Source organism: Apodemus sylvaticus, chromosome 2 (genome assembly GCF_947179515.1).
Source record: "Apodemus sylvaticus chromosome 2, mApoSyl1.1, whole genome shotgun sequence".
NCBI lineage: Eukaryota > Metazoa > Chordata > Mammalia > Rodentia > Muridae > Apodemus > Apodemus sylvaticus.
In genome coordinates, this window is record NC_067473.1 from 181,980,309 (window position 1) to 181,998,680 (window position 18,372).

Consider the following 18,372-nt stretch of genomic DNA (forward strand, 5'->3'; position numbering starts at 1 on the left):
CTGCGGATGAGCCTGGACAGGACTGAATGCAGAAGGCTGCATTGCTGCTCCTTAATCAGAAGACGATGGAGTCGCTGGAGCCAGTGCAGGCGCATGCGCAAGCAAGAGCAACAGCTGATCCGCATTAGCGAAGATTAACTCGCTTTGCAGTGGCGGAGGGCCCGGGATTATTTTATGTACTCCTGTTGCCTCACAAGCCGTCAGCACAATTATTGCCCTCCCGTGTGAATGACTGATCTGTAACCACAGCTAAACAGCTTGCTGCTTAGGGCCGTCGGGAACTTCATGAAGATGGATTTCCATACCATCAAAGTGCTCTTAATGGGCTCCCGGATCCAACCATGAGGCCTATTTTGCGAGTATATAGAATTCGGGATGAAGGCTTCCTGTCCAAAAGGATTTGGTTGGTTGTCACTTGACAATTCCCAGCCAGCACAAGGGAGGGGGCTGGGGGGGAGATAGGTAGAGTTGTTTCTGCTTTAGAGGATTAGAAACAAGGTGGTGGTGATGGGGGGGGGGGGTTGTTACAGATGTTCACAGAATGCAACAACGGCTGCATCCACAGCTGAACTCAAAGCGCTTAACAAATAGTGGCAATTTAGCTATGCTTGCGAGGAATAGCTCCCGTCACTTTGCGTTAGCATCTGGCCGAGTGTTAAACTCATTTCTGTGCGGGGGCAGGGGAAGGGGTTTCTTGCTGGAGCGTTCTTTCAAGAATATTTAAATATTTGAATAAAAATCTTTCTGCTGTCCCTTCTAGTCCCAATGTCTCACTTAGGCTACAAGAGTTGTGAGCAGTGCTGGCCTGGGGCCTGCTACAGCTGGCAACCATCAGGGCCCAGGCCCAGCTGCTCTGTACTCCGGGCGCTTACCCCACCTAGCTCCATTGAAAACGTGGCAACCCAGAGAACTATCCACAGGCCTAGGCCGCTCATTCAGAGAAGTTCTATGGGACTTCTGTGTGCCTCAGGAGGACAGACAGAGGTGTAAACCGTTGATAAATAGCTGATCATACCCAGACCCCTCACCTACAGTATCATAGGATGTTGAGAATTCAGTCACCACTCATCATTTTCATTCAGATGCTACCTGAAGAAGTCCACCACTCCAAGGATGCTGCGGTCATGTATTTTTTTCCTAAGCAAAACAAAGCTTACATGCAAATATAACGGCATGAAGCCATCATGTCTCTGGCTAGTCCAGAAGCTCTGTTGGCTTTGGGTAGAATACAGAAAGTCAAAGCCTATTTTGTGTCACGATGAAGTCAAACTTTCCAAGTTTGCAGTCCCTAACACTTGACAGTGGTAACATTATGACAGGCTTAGGAGCCGGGGGTATCATCCAAGCTTAGGCTGACTACAGAAGATTCCGTGTTTTTCAAATCCAGCTGATCCCCAAGTGCGAGTTAAGCATCTCTGGAAGGCAAAACTTTCCCTCAGATACAGCATTTCAAATGCCACTTCATTTTAATACACCCTGGCAGTCAAAATGGCCATGTTCATCCCCAGTAAGGTTTGGGGATTCACAGTGTTCTAAGGCTTGGATGGCCCCTGGTAGCTTCCTGTTGGTGGGGGAGGGGACAAGGAGGGGCAGTCATTCTGAAGACCATAGGAGGAAAGGGTGGGAGAAAGGACGGTATCCTGGTGCTCACAGCCACTCGGAGAGAGCAAGCCACTATCCCCACTAACCTTTTCCGTCCGGCAGTTGCTGAGACCTATGCTATTCACAACGGCCACCTTCCCATCCAGCGCTTGCTGCTCCCGCCTGAGCTGCTCCTTCATCTGGCGAGCTTCTTGGATTGCCTTGGTGACAGCATCGTGGTCATTTAAATAACCTGGGAATGAGACACAGCAGATGTACCAGATGCATGGGAGAGGGAAAAGCCGACTTTGGCATGGCCGTGGCACTACTTGTTTGGCTGTGTGGGTGGCGGTGGCCACTGGGACCTGAGGGTTCCTGTTGTCTTCCTGGAACTCATGTGGAATGAGTGGATGAGCAAACATTGGATTAGTGATGACTGGTTCACCCAGTCATATATGAAAACACCACAAAACACCTGCAGTAAAAAGACACGCTCACCCCATGTCTGGTTGCTTCTAAATGTTCACAAGTTTGAAATAAAATTTTATCTAAGTTTTTAAGTCAGTACCTGAATATGTTTTAAAGATTAAATTTTATTTGAATTGCATATGCATGTGTGTGTGTGTGTGTGTATGCAGTGTTCACGTAGGCCAGGAGAGGTCCTTGGATTTCCTGCAACTGGAGTCACAGGCAGCTATGAACCAACATGGCTATTGGAAACCAAACTTGTCTCCTCTGCAAGAGCAGTATGTGCTTTTAACCACTGAGCCATCCTTTCGGTCCCAAGACTAGAGTATTCCAAAGTTTAAAAATACAAAGTGCAGAGGTCCAATCCACTATCCTCTAGGGTCTATGCGCTGGTAATAGCAACTGTGATTCCTAAGCCTCTCAGAATATCAGAAAATTCAGGTCAGAGTGTATGGCTAGTGTAATTGGGCCTGTGACAGATGTGATAAGTCATCATCATCTGGATGGAAGAAGCACTACCCCCCTTATCAATTCACTTGCTGTGGACATGATCTACAGGTAGCAGTGACTTTCTGTGGATCTAAAGTCCCAAGCACGAGGACTAGACTTCAGACACAGAGTATGACCAAGAACCTGCAATCAGTAAGAAGGCACTATGGGTATTGTTAAGGTGATACTGACTTGATCTGGACTGAACCCCTGGTCATTTACTTATTTGCTCTGTATTACTATACAAAACTTTATTTTAGGGTGGGGGGGGGGAACAGTGCATTTTGTAACTATTTAAAGGGTGGCTAATAGTCTGTTGTTCACTCCCTATCTCTTAACTGGGGCATAAAATGGCCTAAGATGGATCTGTAATATGAAATCGCCCAGAAAAGAGACTTGTTTGTGACATGAGGCTAAGTCTAACCAGAGCCATTGGTGAGCGGTGACAGATGGAGGACTGTGAGACAGAAGGCAGGCACTAATCACACAGAAAATGACCGGCTTGCCTCAACATGTTCTACGAATTCCAGCAAACTTTACACCCTAATCCATTTTTAGAACAAAAAACATCTGGGCCATAAATCCTCTAATCTGCCAAAACACGCTATTAAATCCCACGATTTGTTGAAAAACACTAAGATTAAAGAAAGGAAATATAAAATGGCTAGCTGCCTTGCCACGAAAGTGTTATTAATACTCTTTCTTTGTGTCATTATGAATGTTCTGGTACTAAAGAGCCTTGTCTAATCATGTCAGATTACACACCCTCATTGCATAGCTCTTCTGTCTGACCTGCTGATTGCCAAAAACTCATCAAATATTTCTTGCTGCTTAAAAATTCTACTGAGAGTACTAAAGGGAGACCCTCATGGTAGTGTCCTGGTGAGGAACTGGAGAGAGTGGTTCCTCAGTGGTCCCGGCTTTCCTCACACAGGTTAATCCTGGTCCTGTCATCTTCTTGGGCCAGATGAGGTCATGTTAGAGGGAGGGGCTTGAGAGTGATTACTGTGCTTTTTAGAAATAGTCACTGGAATTGATCCAAAGAACAAACTGCTGTTTCAAATACACAAGATGTTTACACAGAGGACTGCTTGGGGTGAATGTCCGTTGCCGAGGATAGACCTGCTTTCTGTGACGCTGACCTCAGTGTCCTGAACAATCCTCTCAATGTGTAATTCCCCAGTGCATCCTGACCTGCTGTACTCTGGGTAGAGACCAGTCCTTCTGTGATAAGCTTGCGTGCGCTAATTTAGTCAGTCCTCAGAAGACCAGTCTGCTTGTCCTGGCCCCTGACCCCTGTTTCTACTCAACCTGGCGATGTGTGCTTTTTATACTCTATTTAGTCTCTCTATGGTCTGTTTAGCTTCCCCAGAACACAAATATATTTGAAACGGTTTAGCACATGGTGTTGAATAAAAGCATGAATTCTTTAAGCTTTTTTACAGACTGCCAAGATAGCACTGTGTAGGAAAACAGTTAATATGGATAGACGGGGAGTGTTAATGATGGTGAGGGGAGGAACTGAACCTGTGAGGGGCAAGGGCCACTTCAGCTGTGGGGAGGGCCAGGGAGGGGTCACATAGGTGCTGCCTCAGAAATAAACACTGCACTTAGAGACCCTTGTGTTTCGGTAGTGACACTATGTTAGATTCTAAAATTGGTATCTGGTCTGCTAACTCAGAAAACTGCACCATATGTTACAGAGTTCAGCCATAGCATGGGTTTGTTCCCTGGGTCCTTTCTGTGTCATCTTAGCATGCTTAGCCAATGTCTTTCTTCCCCTGCTGGCTTCCCTCATCAACCCATGTTTTGCATAGTCTTGTTTTGGATTCTAGAAAGAATTGTTGGATGTGTGTGTGTGTGTGTGTGTGTGTGTGTGTGTGAGTCTATGTGTGTTTTTCTATGTATGTGCACAGACATGTATGTGTGCTTAACTATGAATAATACAACATATGAATTCCCTACCTTCCTCCTCCTCCAACCTCCTGACTTCATTTCTGTCTCCTGTTTCATTGACCATGATAGCCTTCTTTCCCATTATCAAAAATGTCCTAGACCAAAGCTCTAGATTTTTCTTGCTCCCCATTTATGTTTCCTATATTTGAATCATCTCCATACTTATGTCAACTTTAAGTGTGAGGTTACCTCTTCCCTCCAATCAAGAGAATCAAGTTTTTCCTCAAATTATATTTTTAAGTCGCGCCCTTCCCTCTTCTAAATCAAGCTCCTTCCATTCACCCCATGTGTGTGTGTGTGTGTGTGTGTGTGTGTGTGTGTGTGTTCTCCCCCATCCTCCCTTCTCTCTGGCTGGAGCCAACACCTCTCTGCTGCTTCCCAGGGCCTCTGAGTTGCTGAATTTCAAAGCAGTTCCCTTTCCTGCACAGTGGCCTCCTGGGTGTCCTGACCTACGAAGCTCTGCATCCACTTGTTGGGAGGGCCCTCATTCTCTCCTCCCCCCTCCCCTCCAGATCTGTGCCCCAGAAAGTTTCTGAACCTGCTCCTTAAATGTTGGTTCAATGCCCCAACCAATAAGGGGAAAACATGATCTACATTAGACAGCCTGAAGCAAAATTTTCGGTGGGCCACAAGGCAGTCCTGCAGGTCATCTTACTTTTCTCTCGGTTGCTCCATTGCTTAAATGTGGATGACACAGGATTAACAAGCAGTGTCAAGTGCATCTGAGTTAATATGGTCCTCAGACATAATAGATGTCCCCAGATAGCCTTAGATGTCACCTCGATCACAGAGTGTCCCAGGGAAGTCAGTGGAATGGGCAGGCTGGATTCTGAGGGGCCTGGGATTCTGTTTATGGGAAATGTGATGACTGACAAAATTTCCATCTTGGCAGTAAAATGGCACGTGAATGGGTGCTAAGTGAAGACATGTGCCTACGAGGCAGAGCCACTGGCGCGTGAGGAGGCGCCTCATCCCGGGAATGTCCTAACTTCATTTCTGTCTCCTGTTTCATTGCCCTCTCTGATCCCTCTTGGCACTCTCATGGTAGGACTCTGTTTGTCATGGTCAGAATTGTGAACCATTTCATGGTTGATATGTGTATATGGGATGTTCCTGAGGAGGAGAGGACTCACCTGGCACACACATAGGCCCTGGGTATGAAAGAAAATAAACAAGCAAACAGAAGTTCGGTTTTACCCAAGGCTATCTGCTAGAGTTCAAAATGACACACTAAAATTGACCAGTTGATAAGTGATATTCGGTTATTGTTTGTTTTGTTTTCTGTTTTTCTACTATTGTTGTTTACAAATTTAGGCAGCAGTTACTGAGGATCTGAAGAGAGTATATGTGTACAGAAGTTTAACAAACTCCTGGGAGGAAAACTCGAGGGCTAACAACAGTGTGACTTCTAGCTGCTAATATTTCAAATGAGGTAATTAGTCTTTTGCCTTCACTGTCAGAAACACTGAAAAATTTCTCCCTCCCTCTCTGCATTATCTCCCTTCTCTGTCTCTGTCTCTCTGTCTCTGTCTTTCTGACTGTTTCTCTTCTTTCTTAGGTATGCAAGTGTGTGTGCATTTATGTGTGTGTATATGTGTGTGCACTGAGTGTGTATGTATACCTGTGTGTGTGTGTGCATTCTTGTGTGTGTGTGTGTGTGTGTGTGTGTGGTGTCTGTGTTGTGTGTGTAAGGGTGTACTAGGGTACACATGTGGGTGGAACCCATAGCTACATTTCAAGGGTCATTCCTCTGGTGCCATCTACCTTACTTTTTGAGACAGTTTTCCATGGGCATGGAGCATGTTACAAGGTGAGGCTGGCATTTTTTTCCAATGTGGATTCTAGGTCTTGAATACAGGTCTCCATGTTTACAAGGTAGGCACTGACCAAGCCATTTCCCTAAATATTTCTCTGAGAATTGAGAGCCTATCCTATATATACCAAAAACAAAGACAAAGAAACTACTACTGCTGGCTTCAAACCCTACTAATGAGTATGTACCTGTACATACATGTACATGTATATATTTTCCCATTCAACTTCTCTACCTGAATGCCCTTATGAGTCCCTAAAATGCAGCCTATGTATCTCAGAACTCATCGCCATCTTCCTGCCTCAGGCTGTCCTTTCTACATTTCACAGAACTTCCCAGTAGCCTATCCCAGCCCTTGGATGCCATCATCTAAGATTAGATTCCTCATCTAACCTGGATAACAGTCAAGTCTCATTCATTTCTCAACTCTTACATTTGCTTACCCCTGACCCATGGTCACTGCTTTCAGTAATGGTGTCCTGTCATCCATTTAGGCTAATCTCATCCTTTATTACTAGTTTGCTATCTTCATAGTTATGTTCCCAGAGTCTGTCTTTACTCTGTTCCAGACAAAGTATTTAGTTGTGAAAAGCCTTTGCTTCAAAACTGGTCTCTTGGTAGCTTTGTGCTTAAAGTAGCATTTCATAAAATGATGATCTGTCATTGTTTGTAGAAAAAAAATTATGTTCAAAGTAACTGAATTAGTTAACTGTCTTCAGAGTTTTGGCTATGGTTGTGTGCCTTGAGAATCTTCAAGAGATAATGCCAACCTTCCGCCTTGCCTATACACAGTATAACTTTCAAAACTCTTTAATGTTTTCCCCAAAATCATCATTGTGGGATACGCCCCAGGAGCTTTAACAGGGCCTAAAAGCCTCCTCACGTTGGTGGCTGTTGATCTTCCCATCACTCTATGACATCACACAAAGTCCTGCTTGAAGTGCGAAGGGACAGTGCCCAGTCCAAAGACTTTCCTGAGTCCCATCTCCATAAACTCATCATTTGCTGGAATGTTCTCTCACTCTGCTGTGTTTGGGAATTTCTTCAGGCATTATTCTGTCTGTGAGGACTTCTCTGACATAGCCCAGACATGCTCCAGGCTAGTTCTGTGAAGCTGCTTATCTGCTCCTTTGAAGCCTTGTAAATATTTTGCTCATCACGCAGGCCTGCACTTCCCAAAGCATGTTGTCTCAGCTTGTCTGGTCATGAGCTACTCAAGGGCATTTAAAATTTTCTCTCTCTCCTCTCTCTCTCTCTCTCTCTCTCTCTCTCTCTCTCTCTCTCTGTGTGTGTGTGTGTGTGTGTAAGTATCCTCAAAAGACAGAAGAGGAAGAAGGCATTGTCTCTCCTAGGCAGTTCTGAGTCTCCTGATGCACTTGCTGGGAACAGAATTCTAGTTCCCTGCAAGAACAGCAAATTCTCTTAACCACTGAGCCATCTCTCCACACTGAAGGGTATGATTTCTTTTGTTGTTTGCTTTGTTTTTCTGGTTTTTTTTTTGTTTTAATCTTTTATTTCTCTGTTCCATCACAAGACTATTTTGAAGAAACATGCCTGTATTTCTATGAGCTCCTGTCTTCATATAACTAACAAGTTCATTTCAATGAAAAGCTTTACTCCATGGTGCAGAACAGTTAAAAGGCAGACATATCAAGGCAACACAGATTCCTACTGATTATGTATACATTCTGTGGAAGACGTTTTGATTTTTTAAAATTACATGTATTTAGTGCATGTATGTATATTACATGCACATGCCTGGTTATCACAGCACACAGTGGAAGAATGAACAGGATAAAGGGAGTCAGTTCCCTCCTTCCACTGTACAGATTCCAGGAATTAAACTCAGGTCTTCAGGATGAGGGGGAAATCCCTTTCACCCACTGATTTATTTGACTGACCCTATAAAAAATTTGTAGTTTCACATAAAAGTTGGAGTGTGTCACATGATTTTCCAAAAAAAATTTTTCTGAATTTCAGATCAGTTATGAAATTTCAGCCCCTGAAATGTATAATAGCCATTTCTTCATCTGAGAAATTCAGAATTAGATCATAAACATAACAACAGTTTGTTAAGTGTGGCATGTAACGCAGACATATATGGTTTCCAGCTGTGGGAGGGTGGCATTGCTCACTTCCTGAAGAGGCGGTAGCTTTCCGTGGACGGAAACAGCATCACGTAGACTCTGATGGCAATGCAGAGTTGCCTTGTCCTGTCTCTTGTGTAGTTACTCTCACTAAAGACATAAAGCACTACCCGGGCACTGTGGTTCTGTGCCTGTTATGCCAGCACTTGAGAATGGGGCAGGAAGGTCATGCTTCAGGGCCCAAGGCCAGCCTGGGCTATGCTGCTAATACAATTAATACACTTGAACACATTTCTTTCATTCATCTGGGCACGTGCCTATTGAGGACAATGGAAGTACATTTTTAGTGTTCATGGATTTCTGAGGAACTTTAAGGTGAGAGTAACCTGTTCTAACGGGAGACACAGTTGTGCTGTGTCAGATGTGTGTGCCTCTGCTTGCTTCCCAAAGTTTGAAAATGCATGGCATAGAGAAGATTTAAATATGCTTTACATATTTACATATTTACATTTCTTCTCTTCTTTCTTTCCTTTCTCCTCCCTTCTTTCCTTTTTATTCTCTCTCTCTCTCTCTCTCTTTGTGTGTTTGTGTATATATGTGTAGTATGTGAGTGCATGTGTACCTGAGTGTGTATCTGTGTGTGAATATATGTGGATATGTGTGATTACCAGGGTATGTGGGTATGTGGTGTGTGTGTGTGTGTGTGTGTGTGTGTGTGTGTGTGTGGAGGTTAGAAGGCAGTTCTTAGGAGGCAGGCCTCTCCTTCTACTATGTAAATCCTGAGAATCAAACTCAGGTTATTAGGCTTAGCAGCAAGGGCCTTTATCTGCTCAGCCATGCAGTAGCCCACACAGGAGGTACTTAGCCCACACAGGAGGTACTTAGCCCACACAGGAGGTACTTAGCCCGCACAGGAGGTACTTAGTCCGCTTACATGAGTGAGAAAAGATAAACCAGTAAGTGAGAGAGGCCATCAAGAGGCAAAATGGGGCCAGAAAGAATGCCAACTCAGACTTCAGGCCCCACTGACCTGTAGTGGCAAGTATAGATAGCTAAGCTAGCATGCCTATGTATATCTCCTTAAAATAAAATGAGTATGTGGAAGTCCCCGGGCTAGCTCCTTGTCATCGACACATGCAATAAAACCAGAGCCATACTACTGTTTTTCCTCCTAAGGAACTTACTCCAGGTGCCCACAGAGGTGACAATCTGCCACTGTTACCTACAAATAGGAATGCTGGGCCAGATAATACAGGAGTCTGTCTGCTCTATCTAGGGTTCTATATTTTTGGAATAGTCACAGTGAAGAAATGGTAGAGAAGTACCTTGTGGAATGTTTACAGAGATAAACATATGTCAAACAAAAGTAGAGAGGCCCCATGCAGGGACAGTGACGTCAGCCTAGTCAGTCTGGACTTACCCACCATTCCTCCGGACTGTTTGCACTTGGGATTTTTTTCCAGATACCTATCATCTGTCTGTCAATCAAAAGTATTCTTGTAGAACATGCTCATTAGAGTAGATTGGCCACCAACCTTAAAAACTCACTTTCTGTATGTGTGGCTAATAGATAGATAGCAAAGAGCTGGTGTCATTAATGATAACTCAAAGTTATCTTTCGGTCCACAGTTTTCCATGGTTTATTAATGGCCTAAAACATTAATTTTTCTTTCAGGGTGACCTTTACAACACCATTAATCCTCCCGGCTTTTACCCAACTACATTATTTCTCATTATAGTCTCAGCTTTCAACATCTACATTTGTTGAAAAGAGAAAAGTAAATTGTAGTGGCCTCAAACCCTTGGAAAATATGAGGGCTGTAGATATGGTAAAATGATTTTTACAAGGTGGGGAAAAGAGATGTTTTATTACAGTGATAGAGAAAGCCATATGATAAATATCATTAAATACACTCTTGCCTTTATAAAATATTTGTCCATACCTAATCTTTGGGAATGCTGATGTAAAACTATCTATGGACATGCATATATGAATATATATGTGTATATATATATGCACATGTATAATCATTATATTAGAAAGCAGGGTTTGAGTAATATTTTAAAAGTAGGCCATATGTCAACACTATGATATTTATGACCTCCATTTGTCTAAGGAAGTGAATCCTTTTTGCCAGATCAAATATTTTCTTACACACTCAGTCCACTGAAGCTGATCTGCACCTGTCCTTTAGGACAATGTGCAGAGGAGTTAGTGTCAGAGCACAGCCCTGAGAGGCACATGCAGGTCCCAAACTTCAGCTTTCTCTGGTTCTTACTGGCTTCTGGCCCCACCCTGTGCTGAATCAGTACCAGTAAATTACCTTGAGTTCTGCTTTGTAGAAATCATAGTACTTGGAAATGCCTTTTGCTCTGTCTAGTTTTCAATTTCCCTGACTCTGGACCAATTTTCTATTTCCTTCTGTCTCAAACCAAAGATGGAGCTTCTGCCTTCCCAAGGCAAGTCCATTCAGAGCCCTCTCTGCTATGATAGCGTCTCTCACTCTCTTTCAGTGCCGTGTATCTCTCCATTTTTCTCTTCTTCATTGGAGAGGAATATGCAACTGTCTATATGTCTATCCATCTATCATCTGTCTGTCTATCTATCTATCTATCTATCTATCTATCTATCTATCATCTATCTATCTATCCATCCATCCCCATTTTAAACCTAGGTCTACCTGACCTCCACAGTTACTTCTAGATAGATAGATAGATAGATAGATAGATAGATAGATAGATAGATAGATAGATAGATAAAGTGCTTTTATGAGTTCAAAGGTGACATGAGGTAAGGGCATCTATCCCAAACTGCTCACAGAAAGATTTCTTTCCAGTGTGAGATTTTTAAAGTTTTTACCCGGAGATCTTCTAGTTGGCTGAAGGTCTGATGGTGTTCCCATAGTGCCTACCCGATGGCTTTCCCTGCAGTGTGACCTCCCTGAATTTCTCCTAGTTACTCTGCACTGACTGAGAACTTCCCCCACACTACCTAGATAGCATCTGATCTTCATTTGTTTTAAAGTCTTTTTAGACAGTTTTATACCTAAAAAAATGTGTGGTATATTAAAAATGTGTTCAAATCATCTTTGAGACTTTTCCCCCTCAAACGTTGGAGGCTTATTCCCCTTTTCTATGGTTCAGTTTCAGAATAGCAGAACAGATGTGGGGGAATTGAGCAGGTCACAAACACCACGGCTTCCTCTACTCTCCTCTGGGGTCACTCACTGGGAAGCTTTCCTACCACGTGATGCATAACTGCAGGGAAGGTTTGTGTGTCCAAGAACGGAGGTCTCCAACTACCAGCTAGGAAAGCGAGTTGCGTACCTCCAGTGAGGTCCACAGGGATCTGTGTCTCTGGCCAGCATCCTCCCCGTGATCATTTGAACTATCTTAAGGCAATAATAGGTAGCTGAGTTTCCCCTTTGCAACTGGGGACATGTATATTAAGGTTTGGGGCTGGGTTTTATATCGCAGTTATCGAAGAATACATTGGAGGCATCTGTGGGTCTTCACTTCTTACCAGTCATGCTCATCCCTGGTGAACTGCTCCAGTCACGCAATAATCTCCGCAGCTAACAGCCTAGCTCACCTCTACCTCTCTGATGTAGCAAACAGTGCCACAGTCTCCCCCTGAGCACATGTAACTAAAAGCTTCCTTGTTCTTGTGACTCAACTTGCACTACATTTCATAACTGCCCCTTGCAGTTTTGTCCTGCTTTCTCCTTGTTTACTGAGAACTGAAACACCCATTCTCCTGTCTCCACTGTAGTACTTGTGACTTTTTCAGACTACGCCTGCATCCCTCCAGAATCCCCTTTGCCTATTTCTATAGTGTGTGATACCCTCATAACCCTATACAACAGTGGTGCTTTCACTGAGCAATGCTGTTTGCTTGCAAATACTGTTAATTTCTGATCACACCGCTCTGGGAAGAAAATGGCCAAAATCTCCTGAGAGTGTTCACCTCACTCCATCCATGACTTTTACTACATGCTGTTTGTTTGTTTGTTTGTTTACATGTTATTTAGCTATGTGCCACATGTTAGTCTGCTCTTTAACAAAGTCCCTGCATTTCACAGACACATATTTCTCTGTTGTTTTTTTTTTTCTCTTTTCTTACAGCCTAGAGTGTCTATGACTATAGAGGTTATTAAAAGTTTAGTTTGGGTACTGCTATTTGTAAGTTAGTCTAGCTTGATTCTTCCCAGTCAAAAGCAGCAATCTCCTTTTTGACTCAGGATTATAGTTGTGCTCTGGAGTGGCCTTCAGTGTTTATGAGTTACATTATAAGACATATGTAGTGCCTATGGTTAAACTATGCTACAGGCTCCCCAATCAGAAAGAAAAAATAAATGTATTGATTGTGTGTATTTTAATTTGTGTATGAAAAATAAAAATAATAATGTTGGTTAACTTGTGAGGAATAACAGCTGCAGGAAAACCGAAGGTACCACTCTTCACAAACTCTGGGTATGTTCAAATGGAATTTCCAACCAGAATAGAACAGAACAAATTTCACATCTCATGGCTAATAGTTGACCCAAACAGAATGTATTCCTCAGTATATATTTTACATATATTCATGCACATCACAACAATAAAATCATCTCAGTGATAGTAGAGGTAAGTCACTTAGGAGCAAGCAATTGGAACCAATTTTCATTGTAATTAATCATTCATGCCTCTTTAAAAGATAAACTAAAAGGTAAAGTTTCACACTTTCAGATTTTCAGGGTCAGTAGCAATCAGACTGAGTTAGAAATGTCACTTGCTTATTTAAACCAGACCTTAGGACAGTAACTCCAATTACCTCTCCCTCACAGGCTCAAGCCACATGTAGCCTTCTTAGATGATTGTATTCCAATGCCGTGAAGGGAAAAGCAACAAGAACAAGAGAAATAGAACTTACCTATTGTGCTAACTCTTGCTGAAGGACTAGCTAATGCTGCTGGGACAGAGGCTTTGAGGGGGCCCGCCCCACTGTTTATTCTCAGAGCTGGCATGTGAGGAGAGGTGGGTGATGCAGGTGATTTGCCATCAGAGGTCTTGGGCTTAGCTGATAGGTTCAGTGGCTGGGCCACCTCATCCTGCAAGGATCATCAGAACATGAGCTGTGACAAGGCAAGTCTGAGCAGAAGCATCTAGAAAGCACAGGTAAACAGCCTGTCATTTCCCATCAGTCCTCTGAACATTTGCTCCCAACATCGCAATGTCTGCTTAGCTGTGGACACAGCATCACTTTCAACTACATTCTACAGAGTCCTCATTGTATAACAGAAAGCACACACCCCTGCCCTCTGCTGCCCACAGGAAGCGGTCTTGGGATACAGCCCAGAAGAATGACTCTTACAGAACCAATCTCCTATGTGCGCTTCCATTGTGAGACATTTTTTGCACAGTTCATTTACAATTATGATGCTGGTCAGCCTTTTCTATTTGTTTGTTTTTGATCTCTGGAACAGGCCAGTTAATTTTCAAGCATTTTTTGTCTAGGTATAGAGGTAGGTAGCACCTGTACAATTCATGGATGTATGCCTCTGTTCAGAACTGCTCTCCCAATTGAATATAGAAAGAAAAAGAATTGTTCTAAGAAAACAATCATGCCCCCTATGTTTCATAAAAGCAATTTTAGCTTTTCATCTACAAATTAAAGTAAACATGATTAGTATTGTGGTAACATGTACTACCTAGACACCTAAATAAATACCACCATGGTCATAATGTAAAATCCACAAGATGTTCAAAATATTCCTTGTAAAGTCACACGGTACAAGCATCTGTCTAAGACTGATTCAGTACAGTTAGTGACCTCAGTTATTCTGCACTTGAAGAATGCTGCTTGGTAGAGGCTTCTTCTCTCTTAGCTCCCGAGCTGTCACTCACATAACATTTATGGGTACATTACAGCTGGGAACATTTCTGTTGCATCATGGGAACCAGACACAGCAGCTCTACTCTGCCCTCATCCTGCAAACCATTCCATCTCTGTGCTATGCTTGAAAACTGGAATGTCCTGGCAATTGTTTATATCTGATTCCGTATAATCTGAATCTATATCAGTATAATCAGTACTGTAGAATAGAGATTTCCTTTTAAATATTATTTCATAGGTTCAGAGTATATGTGATATTTATCAATTGCAGAAATTTTGTTTTAAAGTGAAATGATCTTTAATCAAATAGGGCAAATAGCTAGCCAATAAACATATGCTAATTGCTACAACTTCTCACTATATACATGCATATATATCTCTAGATACAAATTTATGTATATGTTTATATATGGACAAATTTTGGAAATATTTCTCACTACAATTAAACTTTTCTACCTCTTAAAAATAGACTAAAAAGGTAGAAGTTTTACACTTAAATATAACTGCAATTTTTAGATTATCAGTCAGTAGAAATGACATACCTACATACACATACACACATATATATATGGTGTGTATACATCAACAAGCTATTAAAATCATTTCATAAAAATTGTGATTTTTTATAATAGGTATGTAGTACACATTTGTGTCTTGAAAGGGGCTCATGATTAGGTTATAGATTCTGTGCACTTAGAAAACCTGTAAACAGACTAGGTATAACTATTCTTAAAACCTCTTTCTTAAGGTATGATTTGTGTTACAAAGAAAAGCACATTTTTTAAATCAATGAGGTAATTCATATTGGCCATCTGACATCATTAGAAATATATAGTATGTTAATAGGCATTATACAAAATTATGTCCATTAATAGACTCTTGATGAGTAGTAAAATAAAATAGTTCCCTTACTGATGGGGAGATATGACTTGGAACCATTTATTTTTACACTTAACATGGTATGGAGCCCCAAGTATATCCATCCTACTGAGGTGAAGTGCTCAGTTGAGCTCTTCAGACAGAACCTCTAGATGCCTGGGCTGGCAGGAGCGTGAAGTAACGCTTATCCTTTGCATGGAAATAGAGTTCATGGAACAAGAGCTGTTCATGGGCCAGCACTGCCTGTAGAACCTGAGAACTGGTTCAAGGCCAACTGTTGCAGGTACTTAGAGGTGGGGCCCAGCAACCTGGGTTTAAAGAAGTATTTTCCAGTGATTCTAATGTACTCCAAAAGGTTGACAGCTATTGACTTATAAAGGAGGCACTTTTAAAAGATTTCACTCTGTTTCAGAAAACTTCTTTAATGGAAGGGCACACAATTTAAACTATGTAACATGACTGCAGCCTTCAAAATTTAGTTGAGATATATACTAATGAAATTAGAAACAGTGTGTGGATAAAAACTTAGTGCTACAAAGATTGGCCAGGTGAGGGAGGTGGAGAGAGGAGTTCTGGGATAAGAATCTGTACTCCATCAGTGGAGTCTAGCATCCTGACAGCCTGGTAGATTAGTAATGCTACTTTGTGGTGTAGCTAGCTATAAGCATCCCATATGTTCTTCTCCCTGCTATGTTCATGCTCTGTGTGAGGCTTGGGGCTTCAGTCACAGACCTGGAACATTCTTAGGATGAGATCAATAACTCTGGTGATACATTTTTGGGAGAGGTTGGGAAAGTTAATGACTGCCCTTGACTACGTAGACAAAGGACAGGAAGACAGGACAGGGTGTATTATCAGAGTCAGAGTGGAAGTAGGGTACACAATCAGAGAGTATGCTTGTGGCCCAGGAAGAGGGGTGACATTACCGGTGAACCTGAGGGGACTGGGGATCCTGACATGATGAAATGTCACATGTCTGGGCTTTAAACATTAACAGTTATTACAGGTGCACGCTGACAGGTGACTCGATTGTTTGTGCACACTGCAGATGCAGGGTGCACTGGAACTTTCAATATTTCCTTCAAGGCAATGCAATGTCTGAAAGGCAAAAAGTGCAGGGCCCCAAGGACATATGACAGGTCGACAGTTCCAATTTGATAGAAATGTCATTCAAATTTGCCCTTTCAGTCTCTCCTCCACAGTGTGACAGGCTACTGGTGGATTTAATCAGAACTAACATGCATGATCCTAATGCTGGGAACTGCATACATAATCTTGGCCCATGATATTACATCTCACAATTCATCAATTTTAATAATTTACTGCTGGTGAGATCATAAAGCAAGGGTCATAATTCATGAAGAACAGGAAACTTAGAGAACTGTCCCAGTTTTCTATTAATTATTGTTTATTTGGCTGAATAAGAATTCTACAGCACTTAACTGAAAGATGGGCTTAGCCTGTGACTTAGGATGTATGTTATGAATATGGGCATAAACATAGATGGTACAACATTTTCTACCTTGTGTTTCACTTGCAGTGTCTTATTTAGAAGAAAAAAAATTGAGCAACCTATCACGGACAACCTCTATGCTTACCAGGAAAGCATACATTAAGATATAAATAAGTAATTCACATACAAAAGATGCTAAGTAACTTCCAAGGTCAGGAAAACATTTGTCTCCAATCTGCCAGCACACAGGGTGGAAAGCAATTTCTTTTGAGTTACTCAACCAATTGTTGAACAAGGTTGCCACAATAAAACTTTTATAAATGTTGTTACTTTGTAATTATTTCTTTTATACATAAAATGATAGTCCCCAGGATTTTATTTACTTTTTGAATAGCTCCAAATGATAAATGGTTTAGGAAAATCTAAACATAAACAGACATGTAAGCTGAGGTAAACATATTTCAACTCATGGAAGGCAGTTATTTACATTTGTAGATCTCATTATAGATATTCCAAATCGCTTGTTTAATCTTCAATACCACAGTGATTTTTGTTTCTTTGTTGTCCTGATCCTCTTGTCTCTCCCTCTCAAGTGTGGGGTCACAGTTGTGTGCCCCCAGGCTCTGCCTACACCTTTGATACAATCAAGTAACCAACAATTTATTGGAAGAAGCTCAGATAATTTTAGCAAAAGATCAGTTTTTGGCTTCAACATGTCATGCTCTTTTAGCTTACATGACGACTTTTATCCTAAAGTTTAAGAGGCTGACTGGCTGTATCTTCTGAAGCTCTGATCTTACCTCATAGCTAGTCACATCACAAAATCACACAAAGGCTCAAGTAAATGCAAGAGAGTGGAGTCATATGCATGCCTGCTATTTTACGTACCAGAAAAAAGGTTATGCAGCCAATTTATGTAACTTTTTGTGTTTTTTGTGATTCTCTATTGTCTATGCTACATTACATAAAATATTTCAAAATGTTGATATATTTAGACTGCTTATTGAGAAAAAAATATTTCTGTCCTAGTATCATTAATTTCAATTTGATATAGTCTAGAATTATATGGGAAAGTACTCTTTTTAAAAATTCTCTTCTCAAATCTTCCATTTGACTGCATTTCCAGCTCCCTCTCGTCCTCCCAAGCCCCTCCCCTTCATGCCCTCTCTCCTTCAGATCCTCTCCTCTGTTTCCCTTCAGCAAAGAGCAGGCCTCCAAGGGATGCCAACCAAAGATAAGACATGCTCCAATAAGTGTCAAGACAGCCTCACTCCCACTGTTTGGAGTCCTACAAGAACACCATACTACACAACCATAACATACAAGCAGAGAGCTTAGGTCCCATCCAGACAGGCTTCCCGACTATTGATACGGGCTCCTTGATTGTCACTTCAGTCTCTGTGAGCCCTTATGAGCTGGTTAGTTGATTCTGTGGGCCATGTTCTTGTGGTGGCCTTGGCCTTCTGGCTCCTATAATCTTCTCCCTGCCTCTTCTGGAAAAGTAGTCTTGAGTAATTTTCTTTGTAAGAGAGCCCTATGGCATGTCTATAGGGGAGTCTCTCAATTGTTAATTAATATAAAATCTTGGCCCACTGTGAGTAGAACCATTCCCTAGACAGGTGGTCCTGGGCTGTATACAAAAGCTAGCAAAGCATGAGCCTAATGAGCTAGAAGCACTGCTCCATGGTCTCTTTTGTAAGTTCACACTTGAGTTCCTGCCCTGATTTCCTTCAATGGCAGACTGTAGCCTGGATATGTAAGCCAAATAAAC

At 42.0% G+C, this 18,372-nt stretch overlaps 1 protein-coding gene across 8 annotated transcripts in view; it reads right to left on the reverse strand.

The window, feature by feature from the left end:
- Sox5 (SRY-box transcription factor 5) overlaps positions 1 to 18,372 on the reverse strand; it is a 974,603-nt gene that overhangs the window by 30,109 nt on the left and 926,122 nt on the right. For all 8 annotated transcript variants that reach the window (XM_052175238.1, XM_052175240.1, XM_052175244.1 and 5 more), the window contains 2 exons: positions 13,307 to 13,484; positions 1,689 to 1,834 (listed from right to left, as the gene is read on the reverse strand). In XM_052175238.1, the coding sequence (XP_052031198.1) occupies positions 1,689 to 1,834; positions 13,307 to 13,484 (324 nt within the window). The remainder of the gene's footprint in view (positions 1 to 1,688; positions 1,835 to 13,306; positions 13,485 to 18,372) is intronic.